The following is a 21,934-nucleotide window of genomic DNA, read 5'->3' as shown; positions in this document are numbered from 1 at the left end:
ACACCATTTATAACAAGCTTAAGAAATAATACGCTACCACAGAAGCATCTTCGATACATAGAGTTATATAGTCAACGAGCCCACAAAATGTAGAATAGAGTGAGTCATATCATAATTAATGCGAGCCACGACAAGAATTTGTATATTCGAGCTATAAATATGCAAGGCACTGTGGATAGGTATGAGAGCTACTTAGATCGATTTCTGCATGATTACTAAGATCAAGGTTTACGTCAAAGAAGAGATAAGAATTTCGTCTAATCCATAGAAGTTGTAGCAATTTTTCAGTTATAGGCACAAAATTTCATCCACTAGATGCACCAAACTTCAATCCAATGCCAACAGTGTGATCTTCATCACGTCATTCTTTAACCTTGCTCTGAAACCATGTTGGAAAATCTAGAAAAATTGTAGATTTTGGCTGATTTTCCTTTATGATAATTACTTGTGAGATTTGTTGGCATTATTATTATTGTGTTTTTCTTCTTTCATCCAGCATTTACCATAATACAAGAACATGAAGGTCGCAAAAAACAAAAGAATACAAGATATAGGCTCCAAGCCAAGGAAAACACTCTTCCAAGGGGAAACCCAAATTTTTTTCTTCTTATAGAATCAAATCAATGTGAGATATCCAAGCCCCATGAACACAAAAAATTCATCCTCTAGATGCCAAGTCAGATCCTAGTTTAGCACAACAAATCCATCATTAAGAGACCAACAACAAGAGATGTATCAAAGTAGAACTTCCACATACTTTAAGCTCAAGAAGAAACTCCTCCTCTCATACTTCAACCCTCCTCTTCATCTTTGTCCTTTCTTCAATATTTCAGACCAAAAACATCCAAGTGTGTGTATCGAAATGAGCTCCATCTTCCCTCTATTTATATTGTCCATAAGGGTGAAAATAGACATGGCCATTGGGGCAAGGCCGACTTGACAGGTAAGCCGACTTGGCAGCTAGAGGGGTTTTGACCCAAAGATACATATTTAAAAATTCTTTTTCTTTTTTCTTTTCAAAGTCCAAATGGGACTTTTGACAAATATTCTTTTGACTTTGACAAACCCTAGAAGCATGAAGGACATGCTTGACCTAAATGACCAATTGACTTGAGCATGAAACCCATGCTTGAAAAATAATATTGTTTTTTCTTCTTCTGCATTTTACATAAAATATATAATGACCTAAGTACAATGACAATTATGAAGTCTGAACCTAGTTACATTTTCCAACAATAAGAAGGCAGCTAACATTCATAAGTAATTATCAAGAAGAGGAATCAAGTATCAATCTCTATTACACTTGGTTTATCAACACTGAGGTCTTCCTGAAGAATGCCAGATAAACAACGAATAAGATCTGCAAAAGGGTTCTAAAAAACTTGTGTGAATGTGCCTTAGAATTACCACTAAAAGTGCTCTTGTTCAAGGTCGAAATAAGACATTAGTATTTGTTGCAGCAGTATAGCTTCATATCATACTTCAAAGTTCTTTGTTTTGAACTTAGTAAGACCAATGAATAAATGTCAAAAAGTCATTTTAGATCTGCCTTAGAAAAGGGTAATACTCCCATGAGAAAACCTTAGATCAGCTTCGAAACAAGGCCAAATGCCTCAGATATTGTCAATAATCCCAATGAGAGACCTTAGTCCTTAAGGAGATCCGAAATGCCTAGAAATCTAGCGAAGACCTTCAACCCAAGAATCAAAAATTCGATCCACTTCAAATCTCGAAGACTACACAGGGTTGTAGATGGTAACTTGCACTAGATCAACGTTGATTATCCATGCCTTTGTGGAGGAGACGAGTGCGTTTTTATAGATGATGAAGGGTAGAATCAAGGGCGTCAACATGATAACTTGGATGGAAAAATTGAAATTTTGATTTTGATTTTTGGAGCCAAAAACATTTAGACTGACTTACATTTGGAGGGAACCATTGAATTTGAAATTGACGTGGAGCCAAAACCCCACAAGCAATAGGAACTGATTAATTGTGATAATACTTTGATCACAAAATATTTGATTTAATCCTTCACTGAAAATCCTTCTCTGTTTTAATATTCTAGCCAATGATGAGCTGCCACATCATCTCATTTTGGGGAGTTTAACCACAAGAAGGGGGATTTATTCTTTGATCGAGCATATCTCCTGAACTAGGATGAACCATGAGGCATGCCATATAACGTTGGAATTGACACAACGAGGAGAATCAAATGAAGGAGATCTTGTAAGTAAATACACTGATCTACATTTTCAAAATCTTCAACAAGTGCGGGGCTTCTAGGACATTCCAAAGCGTTTTGTCATTTGAAGCTTCCAATCGATGCAAACTAGACGAGTATTAAGAGCGTTCAAAGACCGATGTTGGCATCAATGACAACACCATTCAACATTTCATAGGTACTTTATTCCTTGTCTCATAGAACTGAGCCTTGCTCTTAGCCTGACTATCTTGAGTAAGCCTATTGAAGTGTCATATTTGAACCTTTGACCTAAAATACCATTTAGGTGACATATACTGAGAAGCCTCTCGTGTGGTGAGATTCCACTAAAGAGAAGGAGGTGGAGTGTTGACGTGATAGTGGCATCCACCTCATTGTTGTATCTTAGTCTTATGAGGCATCTCACAAGCCTTCTAGATTTTGAGGCAACATTTCTGGCACCGTTGTTGGGGAGGATCTGAGACAATCTCCTTGTTATTTATAGATTAAGCTTCACTTTCCTCTGAAGAGAATATTTGAAATGACAAAATAACCTTTCTTACGGCAACTTCTATATCCAATAATGGTGATAGAAATCTATGGGTTATTCTTACCTATCAAAGGAGGAGAAGTGCTTTCCCTAGAATCCCTGTGTTAGAGAATTTGAACATGAAGAAGAGAGTTAGAGACTTGGACCTTGGATCCAACACACTATGTCTCCCCTTAAGGCTTAACCTAGAAGGAATCCTAGGATATCCCCACCCCTTGCCTAACAAGTTCAAATGGTTGCCACTTTTTCATGGAAAGAAGGATGTGGACCTTAGGATACATTTACGGGATTTTGAAATAGCTTGCTTCTTTCATTTGACCAAAGAGTTTGAAGGTGATGTAATTATGACTCTTTTTGCTTTGTCTTTGAGGGAATATGCTAAAGATTGGTTCCAATCTCTACCAAGCAAATCTATAAAATTCTGGGATGATTTTGTCAAAACCTTTTCATTTGGGTGGATTGAAGAAACAAATATTGTGGACCTATACATGGATTTCCTATTGGTAAGGAGAAATGAGCTAGAAACTATCAAGGAGTTCAACCAAAGATTCAAGAATCTGGTTGCTATGATACCTGAATAATTGAAGACCCCTGATGAGCTGATTCCTTCAACCTATCTCCAAGCCTTTGTAGGAGAAATAACTTATTTTGTAAACAACAAAAGGCCTATAATGGCTTGGAAAGCTCAGGATGAAGCCATTTAGTTGCGTGATTTCATAGATCAAGAATGTAAGGTGCCCACTACACCCTTGATAAATTCCATATATTTCCTCAAAGGTGTTGAAAATGTATTAAAGGAATGGATGCACAGGGTAGTGGAAAACTACAATGCCATAATGGTGCAAATCAATAGGATAGAAGAAGACCAGGTTTCTAAAAAAGCATCATCTTAAAAGGAATGCAATGAAGCTAGTATGGACGATAATGATCCACCTATAATTTTGTAGACCTGAAAATTTGATGGAGGACATCCCACGTGTTTAATATCCCTTAAATGGTTTCTTACTCCATGATTGGATTTTTGATTCAAGAACATCAACTAATATAATGTCTTTGAAATTATGAAACAATTAGGGTTGGAAACTTCAAGGTCATACAGAAACATATGTGGGATTGATTCTAAGGCACTACAAGTGCATGGGATAATTCAAGGTCTATCTGTGAGTCTGCATGTGTATTCTAAGAAGAAAATACTTATGGATGTGATTTTCATTGACATACTTGAAGCTTGGGGAATGTTTCTATCAAGGAAATGGGTAGCCTTCATTGGCGGAACCATTCAAATGGATATCTATGTAATCAAAGTTCTCATGGGGGAATTTCCTATGCCCTAGTTTTTAGAAGGCCATCAACCTGTCCTTTGGTTGAACAATAATGTACCATTAGTGTGGAAAACTTGGAAGAGGATTGTGGATGTGGGGATTGGAGGATTTTCGAAAATTTTACTGATCTAGAAGGATCTCCACAGAAAAAATTCCTACCTTGCGCACCATGGATTAAATCATTAAAAAAATGAGGATAGGTGTCAAAGCTTAATTTGTAAAAATGATTAATACTTCAAGTGAGTATGAGAACTCATGTATTAGTCATTAAAGTTGGAGAAATGATTAGTACTTGAAGTGAGTGGAATTGCTCACGTATTATTTAATTTTGGGAAATTAGTTTTGTGTGAGAAACCACCTCACGAGTCACAACTATTTTTCCTATTCTCAATGAGAGGTTGAGAATCTCATGGGTTTAGTTGAGAGTCTTATGGGTGGTTTAAGATTCTCACTTAGTTTGTTCATTGACTTGTTATGAGATTCTACTATTATGGATCTTGTTTTTCGTTAAAAAATCATGTAGATCCTATTATTGTGGATCTAGGAGTTATGCTCTTTTGATTAGGAAAACTATTTAAATTCCTTATGTGAGCCCTTCGAGCGGAGTTTTTTGGAAGTGAGGAAATTTGTAAAATTGGATCGAAGATTTTCCTTGGATTGCATGTTGTCTCTCTCACAAATTTAAAAGAAGCACAATTCATGATTTGCTTCCCACATGCCAAATAATTCCTTGGTGATGATACCTTGCTTGTATGCTGCCACAGACCTTTAATCATATTTCTTTGACCTTCATCATGTCACAAATGTAAACTCTGACGATGGCTTTGATACCATATTGGTAATTTGTATATACTATATATTACTAGCACATAATTTACGAAAATAATTGATGAAGAAAGCATTAGAATACATTTCCTTTTAATTTTAAATATATTGTATGTGAGTACATGGAGGGAATGATTATTCATTTCCCATCCAAATAATTAAAAAAAAACTAAATAAACAATCTAAAATAATGTCATAACGGTTGAGATTTTACTGTCTAACTGAAGCAACTAAACACACTAGATATGCCATTATTCATAGTTACATAGTTTATACTTCCAAAAGGTGGAAACCTCTATTGAATTTTGGTGATTCTTAATGTTTCAAACCTTAATTGGTTCATCTTTAGGAGAAACACTCACGAATTTCCCTTTTAGTGAACACATATTAATATAGTTGATTCACATGCAGAGTTTTCCAACAAGGTCGGTCGGTTTTGAGTGCATTGTTAAAAATGTTCAGTAAGGAACAATTGGCTAATTTTAAGATTTGAGGTGTTTAAAAGAAGCTTGGAAGCCTCTGGTTTAACATCTCAAATCTTAATCTAGCCAGTTCCATATTGAAGATTTTCAATGCTGCACCCAGGGCCAACATTCCTAGTTGAAAATATCTGCATGTGAATGATCTATATTAATATAATCCTTTGTTAGGAAGGAAAATCACAAGCTTTTGTTCTCCTGAAAATGAACCTATTTTGAGGCTTGTAACATTGAGATTCCCCAAAATTCAATAGATGATTCCACCTTTTGAAATACTGAAAATGACCATTACATATACCTTATCACAGTTGTTATGGTTCTCACCATGCTAAGCAAGAGGGCTAGTAGTTTTGGAAAATGCTGGAAATGGAGTTAAATTGCTCCCATAGCTATTATAGCATGTAGTCTAGCAGGGTGCGAATTGAGTTAAATTGCTTTCATAGCTATTCCAACACGTAGGTTAGTAGGGTTCCTACATATAACCAATTTTCCTCTTGTTCACTTTTGCTAGAGAAAAGTCCCTCTAATGTGTTGATGCTATCTGTACATGATGAAACTTTTGAATTTTCACTTCAATTAGTTAGTTTAAATCTTCAGAGCATTATATAACATTAGCATCAGAGCAAAACATAAATCAACATCACATCACATGGACAATTAACAACACCATTCAACAATGCACATTATCAAAGACAGTACACAAGATATTTTTAGGTGGAAACCCTTTCGAGAGAAAAACCACGGAATGTTTTTAATATAGGTCTTTAAAGATTACATCAACAGGAAACTCCAACTTCCAAGATTTTCTAGCAACAATTGGAAGGAGGCTCCAGCCCCTTGAGTTATCAGCTCTAACTGGAAGGGCGCTCCAACGCCTTGGTTTACTAGCTCTGACTGGAAGGATTCTCCAACACCCTGGTTTACCAGATCCAATTGGAAGAATGCTCCAACACCCTACAAGCTCCAACTTGCCCTAGCACCACCCTGCTGCCCTGAAGTGTTCTCAGGCTCTGACTTGAAGGAGACTCCAATCTCCGCTTTGCACCACCTTGCCACCCTAATTAGCAAGCCACCACTTGCCCTGAAGGCTCCAACCTTCAATTCATCACGACGGACACGATTTCATCTCATTTTCAAACTGGGTCCACCTATGCCCAATATCAACATAAATAATATCAAAACAATCTGCTGACTCTGTCAATCTGTAATACCAGCACAAGGTCATCAACAACAATACTAATTCTCTTTGTACACCCAAAAAGGATCAAACCCTAGTAGCACCCAACACTCTCTGCTCAACAAACAGATCTTCAACATGTATAACCATCATTAAACCATAGCAACATAGACATAGATCTTGTAGTCAAGACAATCTAGTTACCAAGCCAAAAGAACTCAGTCAAACATAGCAGCATCAACAGTAAAATCCTGCTCATAGCATCAATCGCTGATCTCCACCTGCAGGACCACTTCTGTCCAAACCTGATTGTTCAGAAATAACATCAACCACTGTAGCAGCATACACTTTTCTAGATTATAGTGATCAACTCTGCCCAATAGCATCAAACCCTAGCATATCTGGCATACCTGCAATACAAGTCCTTAGCTCTGCCTCAATAGCATCAAAGCCTAGCATATCACGCATATATGCAATACAAGTCATTTTATCTTCTCACAAACTTTGTTATTTATCAGCAACAATATCACATTACTTTAGCATCTCTGTACAATGACTAATAGCAATTTTTAGCTTAACCAAAATTGTCACCAAGAGTCAAAATGTGGCTGGATCAGTATGCATTCAGTTGTGACATCAAGAGCAACATGTCCAAACATTATCTGCTCAACAGCCAATAACATGTACCCAAGACTGAATAATCAATACAACATACTTCACAACATAATAATGTTTTGGAAATACTATCCTTTCTTTGTTAGGTCAGATGAATGCTTAGATCAGAGATTTGATTCCGGTTCAGGACCGATGTGATACATCACCATGCTCAATCTTAATCAGCCCTTGGAATCGACACAAGCCAGCTCAGGAATTTTCACTGAAAAACAAAGTTGTACATGCTCCAATCAGATTTTAACTTGGTCCTTAAGGAGACCTTGGATCAAGCCTAAATATGTCTCAGATGTTGGCCAAATCAGCTCAGAATAGTTTCAGTAAGGTCATAGAAGGCTTGGTCTAGGAACTGGCTAAATTTGTCTTCAAATGGGTCCTCATTGGCCTTAGAAACTCATCCTTCAAGCAAACTTTCTTCAGTGAGGAAACTGGCCTTAAACTCACCCTTATGCCTGTGGCTCCAAGCAGGTATAATGCAGCCTTTGCTTCTTTTCTTACTTAACTCGGTCTTAGGCCAGGCCTACTCTGCCTCTCTGTGTGGAAGAAAACAGGTTGAAGACCTGCGGCCTTTACAGGCATAGACTTTACCTTTTGCTGTGGTCTGCCTAGGCCCAATTTAAGCCTTCTTCTGTTGTTCTGTTTAGGCCCAATTTAGCCCTTTTTCTACATATAAATCAGGCCTAATTCGGCCCTTGGTTGTAGGGCTTGTGAAGCCCGATTACGGACTTTTCGTGTGGACAGAACAACTCTAAAACTTGTCCATATAACCTCGGCCAGGAGCCTTAGACAAGGCTTTAGATCAGATTCAGATTTTGCTTAAAAGAGAGCCAGAGAACATGCCAAATACTTGCCACAAAAATCCCTGATTTGTGCATCTGAAGTTCGGATCCAACCCAAAGAATAACCATAAGTAAAATTCTTCTTGAATTCGGTCTTGATACGTTGGAAACAACCTCAAACAAGCCTTAATCAGAACGCGGATTTGACATAAGAATCTCTTCAGAGGAGTCCGAAATCATGCCTCGGGAAAGCCGAAATAGTGCCTTAGAAGGGGGCCGAAATTCAGCCTGAGGAAGGGGCCGAAAAGCCTCAAGAAGATCCTCAGAAGGTATTAGAATATATTAGAATATCCCTATTTAGCATTTAATGCTCATTCCTTTTAGCTGTTGCTATTTGTATTCTTTTAGCAGTTTCTTAGATGAAACTGAGTGTTTCTATATTCTACATAGAAACCTGATGTTTCTATTATTGTAAATATCTCTGTATTATGATTGAGCTGTTTGCTCATTTGAAATTAATTCATTCAACATTCTTTTATGGTATCGGAGCAAGGTTAAGAGATTTCTTGAACAGTAATTCTCTCTGCATCGTAATCTCTTGAGTCCTTTCTAAGGTCGAGCCCTCTGTAAGCCAGGCAGCCTTCACTGAGTCTTAGCCTCGGCTTTGCTCGCTGTGATAAAAGCTTACATTCGTCCATCTCGATACAGAAATGGATTCTTCCCCTGCATGATCATTTTTTTAAGGAAATAACTTTGTGGCGGTGATTGTTTTCGTGGGAGCGAAATTTTTTATTTTTGGCTGGCCAGTTTGCCTGGAATCGTGAATCCGGCTATCTTCTTCTTCGCCTGGCGGCTACTCGAACTCAACGTGGAATTCTTCTATTGTGAATTGAATCCAGCTATTTTCTTCAGCAAACGTGGAATTCCTCAGCAAACGTGAACCAGGTGTTTTCTCTCGTTCAAAACTCATTTGTTTTTTTTTTTTTGAAAATCGGAGTCGTGGTCTGAAAATTCGATCTGCGGGCAACTGTCTATTTTTTTATTTTCAAACGCTGTCAAATAAACCCGTGGATATCTGTGGATACGCGTGTGATTTCAAACCCGTGGATATATATTTGAAACCCGTGGATATATATTTCAAACCCGTGGATATATATTTGAAACCCTGTCAAACCAAACCCGTGGATATCTGTGGATACGCGTGTGTTGGTTCATTGTATTTCAAACCCGTGGATATATTTCAAACGCCTCGGAATATATTTCAAACGTGTATATATATAAAGCGTATACACCTGTGGAACTATACCACGTAGCTGAGACGTGAAGCTTTGACAGCTCACGTGGGCCAATTTTTAGATCTTCGTATTTGCTTTATCAGCGTTCCCAATCAGCGGTGTTTGCTGGCAGTGTGTTCCCAATCAGCAGTGTTTGCCGGCAGTGTGTTTCCAATCAGCGTTTTGTATCTGTTGCCGCTCAGTGTGTTCCCAATCAGTGTTTTTTATATGTTCCAAATCAACAGTGTGTTCCCATTACAAACTCAGACCTGAAATTATCTGTTGCCACTCGGATTATGGTGCTAGCTGTGGGGTCGGATTATGGTGGAGCTCCACGGACCTGAAGCAAACCTGTGGGAAACTGTATTCTCAGACCTGTGCTTATCTTAGGACAAAACTCAGATCTGGACAGAGAAAGGAACTTCAAACTTTATTTTATGATTTGGACCTGTCACATTTATTAAAGAAGGGGACTTTTGCAGCAGGATTAAAGGGGACAGTTTCAGCAGTATTACTATTGTTTTTAGACTGGAGAGATATTTTTGCTGACTTCTGTATTTTCTTTAGGAAAATGGCCACGCTCACCAATCTGATGTTAAAAGGAAATCAACGCTTTAATGGCAGCAACTATAACATTTGGAAACAAAGAATGTTGACCATTTTTGCGTACAGGCGTCTTGATCAACTCATTTTGGGCAAAGAGCTTCGTCCCGGTATATCGAAATCGAGAGGCTGTTATGCTTCTCAAGCTCTCTGTCGCTGATGATCAGTTACCACAAATCCCTTCTGGCAAGACAGCTGCTGAAATTTGGCAACAGTTGAAAGAACTCCATGAGACATCTGACAAAAGCAAAGCTTTTTTTCTCAAAAATCAGTTGTTCTCCATCATGATGGACGAACATATGTCTTTACAGGAACATCTCAACAAAATTAAAGACATTCGAGATCAGCTCGAAGCCATTGGTCGGACCATGGAGGAGGAAGATATGGTAGTTATTACTTTGAAAAGTCTACCGAAATCCTATGAACACTTCATAGAAACACTCAACATTACCACCACAAATGTTGATCTGAAGTTTCCAGATTTATGTACCAAACTTCTGCAGCAGGATCGGTGGAAACAGCAGTTTGGTAGTAGTGCTTCATCAGTGTCCTCGGAAAATGCATTTTCTGCAAAATATCAGTCCTCTCAGTCCTTTCAGCAGAAAGGCTCCTCTCAGCTTTTTGATCCTGCTCGGAAGAAAAGTGTGCAGTGTAATTACTGTCACAGGTTCGGTCACATGAAGAAAGATTGTCGACAGAGGATTGCTTCTGAACAGAGGAAACAGGGAGGGCCACATCAGACAGCAAATGTTGCAGAACATTCCGAGCAGACAGAGTCTGCCTTTTACGCCTTTATGGCTAAAAGAGCTTCAGATCCTGTTCCTTCCTCTGCATGGTACATTGATTCTGGCGCATCACGTCATTTTTCTCACAGGCATGACTGGTTTATTGACTTCTCACCTTTTAGTGATTCCGTGGTATTTGGCGGAGGTGAAAAGTACACAGTAGTTGGCAGAGGGACAGTTCAAATTCAGTCTGGTGGGCGCACACTTATATTTCTGAATGTATACTATGTTCCTGGTATGGAAATTAATCTGCTATCTGTCAGCCAGATTATGAGGAATTCTCCTCAACTTGATGTAGTGTTCAGTACCCACAAGTGCTCCATTATTGACAGGGAGACTAGTTTAACAGTTGCTGTTGGCCTAGAGGATCATGGTCTATACAGGCTACTTGACACCGGTGACTCTCCAGAAGTGGCTCTAACAGCACGTATCTCTCCTATCAGCACTCTATGGCATCAGCGATATGGGCATCTCAATATGCAGTATCTCTCTCAGCTCTCTCGGGAGGGACTTGTGTCTGGATTACCTGATATTCAGACTCAGCAGTTGGGGGTATGCAGCGCCTGTCAAGCGGGAAAGCAACATCGGTCTTCATTCAAAAATGGAGAATCTTGGCGTGCATCTAAGGTACTTCAGTTACTTCATGCTGATATTTGCGGTCCTATGAATACAGCTTCTATCACTGCTTGCAAATATTTTTTACTTATTGTAGATGATTTCAGTAGAAAGATGTGGGTATATTTTTTAAAAAATAAATCTGATGCTCTTAGTACCTTTCAGAAGTTTAAAACCTTAGTGGAAAAAGAATCTGGTTGTAACATCATGACCCTTAGGACCGACAATGGGGGAGAATTTTGTTCTTCAGCGTTTGCCAACTTCTGTGATATTCATGGCATCAAACGCCAATTAACCACTCCTTACACTCCTCAGCAAAATAGTGTTGTCGAGCGTCGCAATCGCACGGTTGTTGAAATGGCTCGTTCCATGCTACAACACAAGAGTGTTCCAAACAAATTCTGGGCTAAAGCAGTATTTACTGCTGTTTATCTTCTTAACAGATCACCCACTCAGGCTGTTACAGGGAAGACTCCTGAAGAGGTTTGGTCTAGCCGTAAGCCCAAGATCAGTCATCTCAAAGTATTTGGCTCAGTTGCATATGTTTGGATTCCAGCTGCTAAGCGATCTAAGTTGGATTCCAAAAGCCAGAAACTCATGATGACAGGGTACAATGATCATCACAAGGCCTATAGGCTGATAGATATAGCCACTGGTCGTCTTAGCTTCAGTCGGGATGTAGTATTTGATGAAGACAGAGGATTCTTTCAGTCTTCTTCTTCTAAGCAGTGTTCTGAGGATCAGCCTCACAGTGTTCTTCTTCCGGTCGGTCCACCTGATGGGAGGGATGATGTAGCATCAGTATTTGATAATACTCTATCTGAGCTTCCTCCAGAAAATAACCCTCCTCTTGCGGCCCCTATTGCTCGAGTCTTCTCCACCTCCTCCTGATATTGGTTCCTCTACTCCTGCTATTGCTTCTTCTACTCTTCGGCCAAAATGGTGGGCTAAAACCATTGGTGATCTCCGGGATGATGAGCTCCTTGAAGGCAGAACTTCTAGACATAAGAACAGACAACAGTCTACAGTCAATTTTGCTCTTATGGCTAACCTGCACAGTATTTTTGAGCCTCAAACCTATTCAGAGGCTAAGGGTACATCTGAGTGGGAACAGGGTATGGAAGCCGAATTCCAGAGTCTTCAGAAGAATCACACATGGACACTTTCTGATCTTCCTGCAGACAAAAAGCCCATAGGCTGCAAATGGGTGTATAAAGTGAAATACAAAGCTGATGGAACCATAGACAAGTATAAAGCTCGGCTTGTGGCTCGAGGATTCTCACAGAAGGAAGGCATCGACTATGAGGAGACTTTTGCTCCTACAGCCAAGATGAGTACCATAAGGCTTGTTCTTGCCCTAGCAGCTCAGTTCAAATGGAAAGTTCATCAGATGGATGTAAAAAGTGCTTTCCTAAATGGTGATCTCCAAGAAGAAGTCTACATGACGCAGCCTCCAGGATTCAAGGTTGCTGGTCAAGAACAGAAAGTGTGTCGGTTAGCTAAAGCAATCTATGGATTGAAACAAGCTCCTCGGGCTTGGTACATGAAAATTGATCAGTACCTGACAGATCAGGGTTTTCAGCGGAGCCCTTCTGATGCAAACCTGTACATCAAGCATACTGGTGATGATATCTTGTTTGTGGTTGTCTATGTGGATGATCTTATCATTACTGGCAGCTCTGCACATTTGATCCATGGGATCAAGCAAGATTTATGCAGAACTTTTGAGATGACAGACTTGGGGCTTCTTCATTATTGTCTGGGGGTTGAAGTTTGGCAGACTGAAAATCAGATCTTTCTCTCTCAGTCCAAGTATGCCAAAAATCTTGTGGACAGATTCAGAATGCAGGATTGCAAACCGGCCACGACTCCTATGGAACCAGGGCTCAAACTTTCAGCTCAGTCATCCTCTCCCCTTGTGGATGAAACTTTATTCAGGCAATTAGTGGGCAGTCTCATCTATCTTACTGCTACCAGACCTGACATCAGTTTTGCAGTAAGCTACATTTCTCGCTTCATGTCCGCTCCTAAAGCTGATCATTGGCAAGCAGCAAAGCGTGTACTACGATATGTGCGTGGCACTTCTGATTATGGCCTCCTATACACTCGAAGTTCCAATCCTATTCTCAGTGGTTACACTGATTCTGACTGGGCCGGTTCGGTTGATGACCGTAAATCTACAGCTGGGTATGTGTTTAATCTAGGATCCGGTGCTGTTACTTGGACTAGTAAGAAGCAACAGGCAGTGGCTCTCTCCTCAACAGAAGCCGAGTATCGGGGAGCAGTTAAGGCATCCTGTGAGGCAGTTTGGCTTCGACGTATGCTGGCAGATATGCATGTTTCCCAGACAGGGCCTACTTCTTTGTTTTGTGATAATCAGGGAGTGCTCAAACTTGCCAAGAATCCTGTCTTTCATGAACGAACAAAGCATGGGGAAACTCATTGCCACTACATTCGCCAGCTTGTTGAAGACGGCTCAGTTCAGTTGCAATATGTTCCCACAACAGAGCAGCCCACCGACATCTTCACCAAGCCTCTTGGTCCTGATAAATTTGTAAAATTCAGAGGGTCTATTGGTGTTGTAAATAGATTGAGCATTAAGGGAGGGTATTAGAATATATTAGAATATCCCTATTTAGCATTTAATGCTCATTCCTTTTAGCTGTTGCTATTTGTATTCTTTTAGCAGTTTCTTAGATGAAACTGAGTGTTTCTATATTCTACATAGAAACCTGATGTTTCTATTATTGTAAATATCTCTGTATTATGATTGAGCTGTTTGCTCATTTGAAATTAATTCATTCAACATTCTTTTAGAAGGATGAATTTAACCTGCCTTAGGGCGCTGAAACAGAGTCTCAAGAATGTGCCAGAAATTCCTTAGAAGTTAGAACTCGCCATTTGCCCAGCGTAAACACCGCCAAAACTGATAAAACAATAATGCTTATAAATCCCTTGAAACCTAGATTCAATCCAGCGTATAACCATAAGAAAGATTAATTGTTTGAGTACAGAAAACTTGGCCTTCTCCTTAAGATTTTTGCTTCTGCCTTGGCCTCAGAATTTCAGAGAATGATGAGCTTGTGAATTGTATCTTTTGGAGGGCCAACCGAGCTCTATATATACCAAACGAAGGGCTGTAATATGGGGGGCTATTAAAATTGGCAACTAAGGCCAAACTCCATGTGGGTCATCTTATTTATGGCAGCTGATATTTTTCTTGGATTCTTCTCTTCGAGAGATGTAGGAGTGATCTAAAAATCATCTGATTCCGACATGTATTTATGGAGATATGAATTTATTTGTATTATTTGACAATTTGTCAAGGTCGGCCAGCAACCAAATTGCCCCAACTTATCCTCAACATTGCATTCTAAATAGAATAGGTCTTCAAGTCATTTTTGAGACACAAACTTCTCCTAAGATCTCTCTCCACTCATTTGGGTTTGGTGGCTAGAGAGATCAAGTGGGAGAAGCCCTAGACGCAGTGAATGAAGGGTTATATACGTAGTTGATGGAGGAAGCCTAACCACTGTTCTAAAAGGAGATCTAGCCATGCCCTAGCTGCAGTCACAAAGAAGTTATAGCTGCTGTTTTGAAGGTGCCCTAATGGCATGCCTTATTCCGTAGCAACAGGAGGTCTAATCAGCAGCCCTCATCCGCTGTCAAGAGAGACCCATTCGCAGTCTAGCAAAAAGGCCTTATACACAGCTCACCTAGCTGCAGTTTGTGAGGCCCTAATCCGCAGCATAAGAAGGCCTAAAGCCGCAGTTTGAGGAGCCCTAAACACAGCTTGAAAGGGACCCTAAGACGCAGCAAGAAGTGTGGACCTAGCCGCAGCAAAAGGAGTACTACAACAGCGTGAAGGATCTGTGTTAAAGCCACATTGTTGTAGGTGACAGCGTGGTCTAATTCAAGGTTGTTTGGGCATGATAAGGTTGTTCTTGAGCTTGATTTGCAGGGCAGTAGAAGCCGCTGAAAGGAGGAGCAAGGGACTGTTGTTTAAGGGATGATTGGGGCACTGATTGAGGGACCAAAGTTACAATCCACTGCTAAGCTAGGCCATAGGCCATAGCCAACAGTTGGAGGCCTTTAGGAGCTGTGTTCAGAAGGATAGCAGCCCTATAAGGCAGCGTATAGTTGGAGGGACTGTATGAAGGCTAGCCGCAGTCAATAGGTGGACTGTTGGATGTGTTTAGGGTGCTGTAGCACTCAGAGTTTGTGCCCTAACCAGTGACCAGGTCTGCCATGAAATGCACCAGTCCTTGCAGCATGTAAAAGGTGCCAGATTAGCAGCCTTGACATGATCAGTGAAGCAGCAAAGGAAGGAGAATCTTATGGAAGAAAAGCCTCAGTACTCTGGGTGATTGGTTGAGCTGTTCTAGGACTATCATCTGCTGTATAGAAATCTTCAGAAGATCTTTTGATCTCCTATTTGGGAAGTCAAGTATTGACTTCAAATCATTGTACTCTATCTCTTTCTCTCTGCTGAACTATTGAAGAATATAAGAAGAATTGATCAAGGGTTTCCCCACATTGGGGTTTGTCCCTGGCTGGTGCCACATATTGTGTCCTCTTGTCTTGGCTTGTCTTCTACTGTTTATGTTTATGTTCTATCTGCACTTTACTATCATGCTAATGTGATTGCTAATCTGAATATTGTCATTGGGCTAATATGAAAAATTGAAGTAAATTGCTCTAAGCATAGAACGTACCTAAATTTAACAGGGGCCGACTTGCCTAAAGAAATTGGAGCCAACCTTAACCAAAATTCAAATTCACTGATTGAGGACTTGGCCTGAACTTCAATATTTCTGAATTATTTTCTTAATAAAAATCTTTGATATGCCCCTCCTTAGCAAGCTGATTTGGGCAAGGATATTTCTCAATTTGAGGGCTGATAAGAGCCACGCAAATTAATCAATAATTCTACAATATTTAGCCAATCATTAAGCTGCCTTCTATCATTCAAATTTGGGACCTTGACCACACTTTCGGGGCGGAAACTTTAATCATACATATCTCCTCAACCGTGAGGAGTTATGAGGTGTGCCATCTAATGTTGGAATCGACATGACGAGGGGAATCAAATGAAAATGGTCTTGCTTGCCAATGCATTGATCTTCCCATTCAAAATCTTCATCAAAAGCAGGGTATCATGACCACACCGCAGGAGCTTCTCATCCTTTCAAGGCTTCTTGACCATCAGAGCTTCCAATCATTGCAATCCATATACGAATATTAAGAGCGTTCAAAGACTGATGTTGGCATCAATGACAACACCATTCAACATCATATAGGTAGACAACTTGGCAATGTGTGGTGAAATTTTTGGAGAGCCAAAAGAGGGGGAAAATTGAGACAGAAATTGCGTCCCATTCCTAAGGAAAAGTGTTTGGTCATGCTACATCTTGTCATGGCAAATATGATGTCAAAAATCCTTTAATGAGGTAACCAATCCATTCCATTTGTGAGAAGCATAATCTTTTAGATCTCGACTAAGATTGGTTCCTTTAGAAAAGATATAGATTCTCTGGAGATCAACACCAAAAGGAACATGCTATTCTCCTTTCTTATGGAGGGAGGGGAAATGCATGCGACTATCCTTGACACCATGATTTCTCAGTGAGGACATACATTTTTGAGTGTTTATTAACAACTATAAGATGCATTTCTCCATGAAAAGGAAAAAATGATATTGATAAATTGGTTTGTCTAAATTGTTTCTTTTCTAGCAACAATAATTAATACCACATTTTCTAATTTTTTTTGGTTTGTATCATTGAAATTAATTGTTGGTCAGATATATAACTTCAGATTTTAAACTCGATTGATTGGTCATCATTACTATTTGATTACATTTAGGTTTTTATTTCTTACATTTTCCAAATATGATTGATTATTGTTCTAAGCTTGAAATAGAAATTTGAGTAAGCACTCATCAAGGCTTTTAATTTTTTTTGGCAGGTGGTTACTCAATATTCAGATGCAAACGAGTATTTGATGGTTATGGATGTGTACATTGATTATATTCTTCAAAATAACATGGTATGTATATGGTGACATAAGAACGATATTGTGGCAGGATAAAAATATTTCCTTTTGCTCAGTGAGATGAACAAAAAGTCTAGTACATTCTAGTGGATAGTGAGATACCGTCGCTTCTCCATAATTTGATTAGAGGCAAGTTATGTTTTTAATAAAAATAATGATTGTTCAGACGCTTAATTGATATCAATGATATAAATATACAAATAACTTTCCAACTAGTCCTGAAAAATCGTGATTTTTTCAGCCAGCTGATTTTTCAGCCCAAAAAAACGTGATTTTTTCCTATGGCGATTTAATAATATATTTTTTTGTTTCAAATTTTCCCCATTTTTTGCTTATTTTTCTCAAACTTTGCTGATTTTTCCTAATTTTTTCCGAGTTTTTGGGATTTTGAAAAAAAATGAATATATTATGTGTTTTTTAATGCGTGCCATGGATTCCCGTTTTTTGCCGATTTTTTCGCCGATGTTTTCATGAAGATGTTTTTCGGACCCTTGCTGAGTTTTTCCCAATGCTGGTTTTTTCAACACTGTTTCCAACAAACATTAAAATATTCTTTGGATACATATGTTAATATGCACATTCCCTCATCAGGATGTAAAATGCACATAGTAGGGAAAGTAAACATTAAAAATGAATTAACTACAGTGAAAGTTAGAGATGGTTTTGCATATGTATTTTTCCACACAGACCATCTTGGACATACAGGTAGGACATGACTACAGCATACCTCTGCCACTTTCAAGTTTTTTACTGCTAATTCTTATCCAACGACTAGGATATGTTTTATTTTTTTAATCTAAGTTGATTTGTGGAGTTTTAGGGCACAGATTTGCACCAGTTTTCAGCCTAATTTTCATTGTGTAGCTGCTATGGTACAAATTTTGAAAGAGTTAGACCACATTTCTTCAAAGCTAGGGAATATTTAAAAAATTTAAATTCCATGTACTTAATTATACAATTCTTGACGCTCAATTGTATGATCTTTGCATTTTATATTGTGTTTTTTCTGTTTTTCTAATTTTTGGGTGTTAACTCTTTGTTGAGTAACAGGTCAAATTTCACCCTTCGATCCATTAGTTTTCTTACCCTAGCAATCTAGCAATTAGTTCTGAGCAGATTTACGTCTAGTGAATAAAAGCAATGGTAGAGTATGAACAAAATAAATTTAGCACAAGCAAAATTTACCAATCTCAATCACAAAAAGTAACAGAATAGATTCTATCCAATCAGAGTTCTTCAGAACTTACTTGGGCTCCCTTCCTAGGAAAATGGCCCAACTGAGGAAATACATACAACATTGGATTTGATTCAATTGATCAAGCCCTCCTTGGCTGATCTGGATCTCCTTGCTGCCCCCCTTCGTCGGACACCACTCTCAATTCTTCAGAACTTACTTGGGCTCCCTTCTTGGGGAAATGGCCCAACTGAGGAAATACATTCAACTTTGGATTTGATCCAGTTGATCAAGCCCTCCATGGGTGATCTGGATCTCCTTGCAGCCCCCCCTTTGTTGGACACAACACACTCATTGAGATGCGTCTCTCAATCTTGTGCTGCTGTATGTCGTCTTCTCCTTCTCTGTAGCCTTGCTTTCATAACTTTGCATTGATATAAATACCTAACCCTAATGTCTAAAGCGATTGACAACGGAGATTAGATCTTGCCTCACTTGAGATCAAATGCTAAGATTAGAACAGAATCACTAAAGTAATTTACTTTACTTTTCCTTAGTTTACTCTAGCTCAATAAGCCAACATAATAATTATGTGCTTTTCCTATGTCTAACTTAGGCTAAGTTACAAAAACAACATGCTCACACTAGAGCCATTGTCTAAGAACACTGTTCCCCACCAAAATGGGTAACCCCGTAGGAGAAAACATTTTTTTTCCTATCTTGGGCAGCTAGCCAACCAACAACCCTACACATTGCTTATTTCCTCCATCATTTGTACTAGTCATGCACCTCTCACCATTTTGCATTCCCCTTGAATGAAGGTGGGCTACCACTCAAAAGTACTTTGACCATTTTGCAATCAAGTTCTATTACTTAATGTTTTGGGCATTTTAACATGGATGAAGGGGTGATTTGGATGATTGACCAATATTGACTGTAGCTTTGTTCTCTCACCTTTCCAGGGGGGTTAGTCTTAGCCCTAGTCAAGTGGGACCTCCTCTAAGGACTTAGAGTTAGAAGAGGGGCACTACTTGGGAAACTTGGATTGAAGTATAATGTTCATTACCCTTTCCATACTTAACATCTTTCATCATTCCTTTGATACCACCTCCATCCTTCAGGTTAGCTGTCATTGGTTCATTAGGATTTGGGACTCACACATCCACATCTTTGAGTAACGATAGAAAACATTTCCCCGGAGGTTGATGCATCTAAAAGAATGAAAAAACATAAGATGACCACAACAAATGAAAAAGAAAGGTTAAAATGAAAAAGATGGTTGGGACATAATTAACACGTGGCTATAAGCCTAGGATGAGTTCTAGCCCCCTCATTATGACCTGGTTCCCAAGCACTTGATGTTCAATTTCATCATAAGGAACCCTTGCATGTCCCAACCCCGATGAGCGAGAAACCAACTCATCTTAAGGGGTAAGACAAATGCTATATCATAGAGCAAGCTTTGATTCTTGTGCTATGCACCATATAAAATAATTATCAAAAAGAAGAAAAAGGTGCACTAGAGGGGTGGAGAAACTACACCTATGAAAGGGGTAACTCATGCCTCCATGATTGCTCCCTCCATTACATCTATACCCGTGGACCTTCATGAGCTGGTCCCATGACTGTGGCGCTTGGCCATGAAATCATTCCCCCTTTATTGTCACCTATTCTCACTAACAGTTATGGATTGAAGGGTTGTCCTTGGAATGGAACCTACCTTAGGGTTGGAAGCACCTAGTAGGGTTGATTACCTAGGCACCCTTATAAAGGTAGGGAACACTTTTACGAGACTTGGTCTAGTTAGATATTTGAAGGTGACCTCGGTTTGAAGTATTACTATGCCCTTAATAGTTAAGTATCGTCCACTTAGATGCATCTATGGTTATTGTCTCTAATGAATGGTTGCTTTCACTTGAGTTTGAGATGGTATTGCTAGGTGGTTTGCTTAGAGCAAGTGAGGCCTTGAGGGAACTTCATTTCACTCCTACTCGATTTGATGCCCAGGCCATTCTTCACTTTTAGAGAGCACGATGACTTTACAGATGAAGCGTTGCCCTTATACAGCAGAGCGTTGGGCACTTTTATGAACTTGACGATTTATAAACACGCCATAACACCCTCAGATGCTAGAACGTTGAGATTATCTTGCTTAATATTGAGGATTCTTGATGATGTACCAGTGGACCTAACATGCCCTTAAGTTGGCCTTGAGACTACTTGATGGACAAGCCTTGATCTAGAGCCCAGATGAGGATGATTATATGCCAAGATGATTAAGGAGGGCTTGTTGTACCAAATGGAGCCCCAACGTTGGAGAGAGAGTACAACACCTTGTCTAGATGATACCCATGGAGATGATGTAGGGAACCTAGAGTTGGCTTTGGGACACATGGAGATGCTTTGCGGCTTGATTTGAGGACGCTTCCAAAAATTAAGGCTGATCATGATGCTTGGAGACTCATCCAACCCTTCCATTGCACCTTTGGAGCATTTTGAGCTCTAAAAGGGCATGACAACATGCTTATTGAGGGTTTACGACTCACATGTGTGGGCAATTATTGGCATATTTTATTTCTTGAGCTATTGGATTGGCTTGTAATTCATTTTACCTTGTGTCTACTCAAAATTAAACTTGTTTTAGGGGCTTTTCCTTGAATTAATGGAAGTGATAGACCTCCTATAAAACGAGGATCACTCCATTCATTTTTGATCATCACTGTTGTGGATTTTGACGTCTCTAAAAGAGCTCGAATTAGCCTATTGTATTTAGCTCCTTGTGGAGATGTGATCTTTGTTAAGTTTTTGCTATTGGAGACTAGTTTGTGTATTGGAGAGACCTTTTTGGGATCTATTACCACTCAAACTAGCAGGGGAGCTAAAGGGGATCCCTAAAGGGAAAATGCTAGGCCAAGGGTAACAAATGGAGACTTAGCCCACTGTCAACTCAGCTAAGACTCCCTTCTATTTATGGACTTTCACCGATGGGTGTAGACCTGATATATTATGGAGTCATCGATGAAGGATAAGTCAATGAAATGATGTGGAGTGACCCAGACAATCCCTTTCCTGGAAGAGTTAGAAGGATAAGGCTTGCTTGCTTTCTAAGCAAAGTACAATGTCTTCTAGGGAAAGGATAGGAGGATTCAAGGGTTAGGTTTATGGGATATGGCTTATGAAGGAACTTTCCAATCCCTAAAATCCTTTTTGTAATTGGGATCCGAGATGGTTCTTGAAGAATTGTCTTTTCAAAAGAATGGGACCACACAGGTCCAAGTGGACCTGGTCTAGGATAGGGGGAACGAGTATAGCAACCAATGATGTTCTTACCCTAGACAATGTGGGGAAAGGATGAAAGAAAGATTTTTCACTTGAAGGTGTTGATTTGATCTTATGAGGTACTAGCCTTGGGGATGCTAAGG

General features: G+C 39.4%; 1 protein-coding gene across 1 annotated transcript in view; it reads left to right on the top strand.

The window, feature by feature from the left end:
* Positions 1–21,934, top strand: part of LOC149228578 (uncharacterized) — a 465,738-nt gene that overhangs the window by 91,764 nt on the left and 352,040 nt on the right. Inside the window, exon 5 of the mRNA XM_089378272.1 lies at positions 17,252–17,332. Within this exon, the coding sequence (XP_089234398.1) occupies positions 17,252–17,332 (81 nt within the window). The remainder of the gene's footprint in view (positions 1–17,251; positions 17,333–21,934) is intronic.

This window comes from Pinus tabuliformis, chromosome J (assembly GCF_031772625.1).
Source record: "Pinus tabuliformis cultivar Carrire ecotype Pingquan chromosome J, CPIR1, whole genome shotgun sequence".
In the NCBI taxonomy this organism is placed as follows: Eukaryota; Viridiplantae; Streptophyta; class Pinopsida; order Pinales; family Pinaceae; genus Pinus; species Pinus tabuliformis.
This window is presented reverse-complemented; position numbering and strand designations above follow the sequence as displayed.